This window comes from Sparus aurata, chromosome 7 (genome assembly GCF_900880675.1).
Source record: "Sparus aurata chromosome 7, fSpaAur1.1, whole genome shotgun sequence".
NCBI lineage: Eukaryota > Metazoa > Chordata > Actinopteri > Spariformes > Sparidae > Sparus > Sparus aurata.
The window spans coordinates 7,584,269-7,591,631 of NC_044193.1; the positions used below are offsets into that span (position 1 = coordinate 7,584,269).

The following is a 7,363-nucleotide window of genomic DNA, read 5'->3' on the forward strand; positions in this document are numbered from 1 at the left end:
TTGACCTGGCTTACAAATTCACCAGATCCCAATCCAATCGAGCATCTGTGGGACGTGGTGAAACAAGTCCGATCCCTGGAAACGGGACCCAAAGGATCCGATACAAGCGGCCCGGTGCCAGACACCACAGGACACTCCCAGAGGTCTCATGACCAAGCCTCGACAGGTCAGAGCTGTTTTGGCTGCGTAAGGAGATCCTGCAAAATATTAAGCAGGTGGTTTACATGTTATGGCTGATCAGTGTATTTATATGTTAGCCGTGAGCTACTTGAGGTTGAATAAAAGCTTCTGCATCTTTATCCAAACATGCTTCAATCAGATGTCAGTTTTGATGTGAAAATTACCCACATGAAAGAGGCTCTTGTTTCATATCTGAGATCTTTATCTTGTGATGATGAAGCAGAGAACTGGATCTACAAAGCACCACATTGGTGCTGCTGGCCTGGGTGTGTTTAGCAGAATAACATGTTTTAATCAGCAAGAAATGGTTCGAACTCGAAATCAACACCTTTGTTTCCAGTGCACCTTGTAGTATTTCTCACACCCCAGTGTTACATTAAATAGTTCACAAAGATAAAAGAATAATATATTGAACCGTTCCTAAATAGACTTGAAAGTATTTGTCTCTTACAACAGATGAACACAATAATCTTTATTCAATTTTACCTTTGTTTATTGCTTTTATTCCTTTTATTTGTATTCATTCATATTGACATTTCACTTCTGTGTGTCGCCGTCTTGTTTAAACTTCTTAATCTGGCCTGTCATCCTGTGTTTCCTGCTTTCAAATGGTCTAAAGCACCTTTGTAAACTCTCTGTTTTAAAGGTGCCGTATAAATAAACTTATGAGAAGTAGAAGTACTGGGTTAACTGTGCAAACACTACCTCTCTGCCCGAGGCCGAGTTTGAGTTTGAACACAGCCACATGATCTGCTACAATGTGATGACGTTGAGTTTTGCTTGGTGTGGGAACATGCATTCACACCGGCAGTGAGGGATGACTCATGTTTTGAATGTGTTCCTCCTTCTGTGAAGCCATATTCTCAGACACTCTGCATGCAGTGTTCTTTCTGCATGCTGGCTACTGTTCATTCCCCTCCTGTTTACCTCCTGCTGCATACAGAACAATGCTATGCACGGCTTGGATAGATGGATGTTGGGAATTGTGAAATTAATCAGGAGAATGCACACTTTCAGAAATTAATAAATATATAAATGAATTCCATAATTCATTCAGATACCACAGGAGTTATATTCAACTGCTGATGTCAGTAAGCCCAGGTGTATCATGTGATTAAACACTGAGAAATTCAATAAACTAATTATGTATTTTCAATTGATTTGTATGCCATAGATAGATAGATAGAAAGATAGATAGATAGATTTTATGGGCCAATCAAAAGCTCTGGTTGTCATGACGTCATGACGTTATGCGTATCGTCGACGCAGAACTGAAGTGTAGGATGTAGCACAGGACGTGGCTAGCGAGCTACTAGTTACAGTAGGACGTCTGAAAATACATTTATAGCGGGATTAGGATCTATTTCACTACACATTTGAGTAAGTATATCAGTCAGTTATGGTGTTTTCTTCTACTGTGGCTGATTGTAAACAGCCATTTGTCGGTGTAGTTTGCCCAGACTGAGGTCTGTCTGGTTAGCTTGGTGGCTAACATCCAGAGGAAACCAACGGTACCGTAGGCGCTACCAGTGCTATCTAGTTAGCAAGTGTCTAGTTAGCTTCTTTTAATTCAAGACGAGAAGGCTTTACTGACATCTGAACGCAAGCATTGGGTTTTTTCATATAGCATGACTCCGGTTTAGCTCATTATGAACCCAAAGGCATCGCGATTTAGACTGATGGTGGCAGCGAAATAGCATCACACGCGCTAACCTTAGCATGTACGGCTAGCTTGCTTGCTTGCTTGCAAGGCATGTTGAGTGCGATGGGAGGAAAAGGATCTGTATCGTCTCCAGACCGGTATGTGCTGCTTTAACTGAAATTAGGTCAACCACCAGTCAGCAGGGACAACAGGATGCTCTCCACAGATGTTGGAGCTCGTCTGGTGCACTTTCACATGCCAAGGATAATATTAGAAAATTCAAACAACGTTACGGATCAAGGACGTCAGTTTTGGGCTCTCGGATGTGAATGATATGGCTGTGTGCTCATATTTCTTGAGTCATTGTGCCTTTACATTGATTTAACATTAGGGAAAACGTTTATCGATTAACGTTACACGTTTATTCGTTTTTACATAAAGAATAATCCTATTAAATAGTATAGATGGGTCTGATTATGATCATTGATCTCTCGGCCATTTAAATGTCTGAGCTGCATGATGTGGGGTTGTCTTACATATACCTTTGCTCGATCTAACCCTAAGCTACCCAGATGGTCTTCTGAAAACTAAATGAACAGTAATCTTAATGAATAAGTTATTAACTATTGTCAATCATGTCATTTTCTGCAGGGAGAGTCTGTGTCTCTTTCGCCAGACAGATTATTTCTGCCAGATATGACGTATCACCCCTACATCACGAGCTGAATGGAAGCATTTGAGGCCTTTTGTGAGTGAGGTGGAATTGAATTATAGTTCATACATGTGTCATATATATGTATACAGTAATGTATTGATGCAGTCAGTGTGTCTGGAAACCTAAAGTGCTTGGTTGTGTGTTGCTCAGGAGGTTGTGGGTCCCAGTAATGTACCATGGGGTACGACATTACGAGGTTCCAAGGGGAGGTGGATGAAGACCTGCTGTGCCCTATATGTAGTGGAGTGCTTGAAGAACCAGTGCAGGCAAGTCCCAGTCTGAAGGATTTCCCAGTCTCCCTTGTATCAACATGTTTCAGATTTTACACGTTGGACTCATTTTGTGTGCTCGTTTTCATTTCAGGCTCCACACTGCGAGCATGCCTTCTGCAACGCCTGTATAACACAGTGGTTTGCCCAGCAGCAGATCTGTCCAGTTGACCGCACGGTCGTGACGCTAGCTCACCTCCGGCCCGTGCCTCGCATCATGCGCAACATGCTCTCGAAGCTTCAGATCAACTGTGACAATGCTGGTTTTGGCTGTACTGCCACGCTGCGGCTGGACCAGCTGCAGTCACACCTAAAGGACTGTGAGCACAACCCCAAACGGCCTGTCAACTGTGAGGAGGGATGTGGGTAAGTCGCTTCCACTTGGCAGAAAATGTACACTCCACCGTAACTGTTGGGTGCATTGATTATACATTTTTTCATCCTTTTAGTAACATTCGCAAAGTTTGCAGGTGTCAGGTCAGAACACAACGTACAACCAGTTTTTATTATAATGATAGCCATTACATGTTTTTTTTTTTTTGTTGCTCTGAAATATTATGCTTTGTAAAAATGCACACCATGCCCTCTGTACGGTACTCTACTAAGCCTTTTATTTGGTCTCCTGTGTCTTGCAGGCTTGAGATGCCCAAAGATGAGCTGCCGAACCATAACTGCATCAAACACTTGCGGAGCGTCGTCCAGCTGCAGCAAACAAAGATTTCAGAGCTGGAGAAAACGGTGGCAGAGCATAAACACCATTTGGGGGAACAAGTAAGTACATTTGCTTACTCACTGATGTACTAGCCACAAAATACTTCATAGCCCAGTCCTGAATAATATTATTTTTTTACCAGTGTCAGTGGAATAGATTCAGAAATGGCCACATGCCATCTAATCTACTAAAATGTTTTTTTGCACCTGGGATTAAAATATCTGGGTACAGATTATGATCATTTGTAGAATATTTACCTTATAGAGTTGTTTCAAAGAATTAGGAGTGTAATATGTCTTTGGTACAGGATGCTATGGATGCTTGTCTCTGTATATGATCTGTTTGATCTGTTCATTTTGAGTTGCGTACTTTGTCCATAATTGTTTCTGTCATGTAGATATTTTGAACAAATAATAATTGACAAACTGTTCATTAAAATGTGACTATAAAAAAAAGGTATAAAGTTAAACTGACTGTATATATAATAATCACATAACCCTATAAGGCACTGCTATTAAAATGCATCCATTCTCTTATTGGAATTGGAGTTTGACAAAGCTGAAAGGACTGAGTATCAGTATTTGTCAAAAATCCAACTACAGTGAGTCAAGGGCAGAATACAGAATATTTAGATTGCTCATGTAGACAGAAATATCTTGAGCAGCTTTTTAAGGCCACCGGACTAATTCTTTCATTATAAGCTCCTGTTAAGCTTCAGGAGATTTTGTGAAATCAGTCTCTGAAGATGATGCTTTTAATTTTCAGAAACGGGACATTCAGCTGCTAAAAGCCTACATGAGAGCAATCCGCAGTGCTAACCCTAACCTGCAAAACCTCGAGGAGAGCATCGAGTACAACGAGATCTTAGAGTAAGTGGAATTTAATTTAAATCCAACCAATACTAGATTTTTTGGGGCCAATGCTGATATCAATATTGGGGAGTAGAAAACATCCCAATATTGATATATCGGGCAATAAACACACATTTTTTGCAATTATCCCTCAAATGTGGTTATTAAGCACTTTTGACAAAGTGTACTGGAGACATGATATTAAACAGTTTAATAATAAACTGATTTGCCCAAAGTGACATCATTGCACTGAAACGGTAAACTTCACTGTGAATGAAATGATTATGAATTACCCCAAGAATCTTTTTCTGCATTTTAATGTGAAAAAAATAAAAGTTTGGATATCAGATGACATATACAGCGATACAGATATATCTGTGACAGATGATTGATTAAAATCAGGCAACCGATAATTATTGCTCAGGATCTCTATTCTAATGTCATATTTGTCATGGAGCTGCGGCTCAGTCCCTAATTATCTTGTGGTTTTCACTTTTTCTTATCTTTAGGTGGGTGAACTCCATGCAGCCTGCCAGAGTGACCCGCTGGGGTGGGATGATCTCCACTCCCGACGCCGTGCTCCAGGCAGTCATCAAACGGTCCCTCATTGACAGCGGCTGTCCCCTTTCAATTGTGAACGACCTGATCGAGAACGCCCACGAGCGTAACTGGCCGCAGGGTCTAGCCACGCTCGAGACACGGCAGATGAACAGGCGCTACTATGAGAACTACGTTGCCAAGCGTATCCCTGGCAAGCAGGCAGTGGTGGTGCTGGCCTGTGAGAATCAGCATATGGGGGAGGATATGATCCTGGAGCCCGGCCTGGTCATGATCTTTGCACACGGAGTTGAAGAGATCTTATAACTGAACAGCTAGCTGAGCTGATCCAGAGACAAGTGGGGACGTTTAGCTTGGGGGTTTGCTGTGACGAGTAGGTTTTTTTCTTGCTCGAGTGGAACCTTGTGAATAAATCTGGCTTATTTAAAATATATAAGAGGCTCACTCCTAAGCTTGATACCTATGCCTTAAAGTAAGGACAAATATATTATGAACCTGACAAATAAAACTTAATCTGACTGATATCTAAGATAAAAGGTGAGATGTGATGTTTACAAGGTTTATATTTGGTGCATTATATGATCTGATTGTTCTGCTCCGTGTCCTAATAGAGTAATAAGCTTGAACCCCCGTTTGATGTCCTCAGTTGTATAAATGCTTGTAAATACAAATACTATATTGAATTATAAATGTCATTCTCTTATCCCTCTCACTGAAATTGGATTGTGATTTTTTGTTTATCAAAGTTCTGTTTTGTCAGCCTGTGTTACTGTCAGCAGGGACGTTGACTCGGAAGATTCTTTTTTCGCGTGCTTGCTTTAGTACTTAGTTTCCCTGTGAATATTTCACAAGACATTGTGCTTCTCAGTTTAGATTGTCTAAACCTTCTGTGCCATTTGTTTTATTTATTGCGTTGCCTTTTACACGAACATGCTTGAAGATGTTACCATTTGATGTATGGAAATCTGCCTTTTTCGGTGCATTTGAAGTTTATTGCAGGAAAGAAAATCAATTTTGTGTTTTTTGTTGTTGCCTAAGTTGTAAATATAGTCTGAATGTTGGGTCCAGTTTATGTGTTAAATTTGAAGTTTAACATTTTGGATTTAACTGTGTACAATTAGTTTTATTTGACAAATCAAAATGGGTCACTTGATTTGTCAGGTGAGCCTCGTACCTTCCTGATGATTGCAATATAGGCATCCATCTTCTCATTAATCACACTTAACATCTGTTCACTGGCATGACACTAAAAACCATAGCTTGGAGATTGTAAAAATATTTGTAAAGTCACAGTTATGGCTTTTGAGAGGTAAAATGTATCACCATTAGTCACTTATTGCTGTAGTAAAACAAAGAAGACTTCAGACGAACGCTATAAAACCCCCACTAAAGTGCAGTAAACAGATGAAGTTGGATTGTGCCGTTTATCATTTTCCCTGTTAATGTTTTTGTTCGTGTCTATTATGTACCGTGTTGTACAGATGAGAAAGTAATAAAAAAAAATGTCATCTCAAAAAAAGAATGGATTTACTCATGGGAATAATTTAAGATTTTTTGAGAATTCAATTAGGAAACAATGCAGTTCCTTAGGTTGCCACACCATGTCATCAGAGATCTGCAGGGAGGCACATTTCTGAAAGGCAGATCAGCTTCATGTATTATGTAAATCTTCCATCCACAGAAAGTTAATCCTGCTTTCAAGAAATCAGGGCAGTGAGGAGGAGATGTTGAATGTTGTAATGCTGTTGATCAAAATGAAGAGGAAAGTTTAACCACAGAACTCAGAGGGAGGAAGGTCTGACTGCTCTGACCTGACTCACTCTCCTTTTCTCTGTCTAACCCAGACACCCACATGCTTTCCATGTCTGTTATCCTCCCTTGCCAGCCTCGTCCTCTTTGTGGAGCCTAATCCCTCACGAATGTGGCCACTGGAATGTGAAATCATGTGCTTTACCAAATACTGTGGCTTTGTTATCGTCTACACACAGTATTATGTGATGTAGTTGGTTGCTACAAGGCATACAGCAGCTCTCCACGCTACATTTTATGTATACCTCAGAAATGCAAGTATTCCTGGCATACATAATACAAGTAAAATGAAGGAATAGAGGTCCCTGTGTGGGTCATTATTTTGTATTATATTGTTATATCATGAATGCTTAATGTCCAGTCGCCACTCTTGTGGTGATGAAATTTTAACAATTTTTGTTGGGTTGTTAGATAACCCTTAAAATGTTCTTTTAAAATCGTATTTGGTGAAGTAACTACTTTATTAAATGTAAAAATTCAATTGAAATACCTCTAATTTGTGCTTTAGTGTAGTGTGTAAAAATACTCGCTTCTGATTGGCTGCAGGCGTTACTCGTCTTCAAACGTAGTTCCCATCAATCTTCTAAATCAATGCGCAGTGCACGTCAAACTGCAGGTAACCATAGC

The 7,363-nt window shown here is 40.2% G+C and overlaps 1 protein-coding gene across 3 annotated transcripts; it reads left to right on the forward strand.

Annotated features, from left to right (window-relative positions):
- Nucleotides 1-1,419: 1,419 nt before the first annotated feature.
- rnf41 (ring finger protein 41) lies at nt 1,420-6,457 on the forward strand. 3 transcript variants are annotated; one of them, XM_030424025.1, is made up of 7 exons: nt 1,420-1,560; nt 2,474-2,579; nt 2,688-2,803; nt 2,901-3,172; nt 3,442-3,577; nt 4,284-4,387; nt 4,879-6,457. In XM_030424025.1, exons 3-7 carry the CDS (start codon nt 2,714-2,716, stop codon nt 5,231-5,233), a joined length of 957 nt encoding a protein of 318 aa, XP_030279885.1. In that variant the 5' UTR covers nt 1,420-1,560; nt 2,474-2,579; nt 2,688-2,713; the 3' UTR covers nt 5,234-6,457. The 3 variants fall into 3 exon arrangements, with proteins under 3 accessions (XP_030279885.1, XP_030279884.1, XP_030279886.1); XM_030424024.1 differs by having other exon boundaries at nt 2,474-2,570; XM_030424026.1 differs by lacking the exon at nt 1,420-1,560 and adding an exon at nt 1,742-1,980 and having other exon boundaries at nt 2,474-2,570.
- Nucleotides 6,458-7,363: the final 906 nt, after the last annotated feature.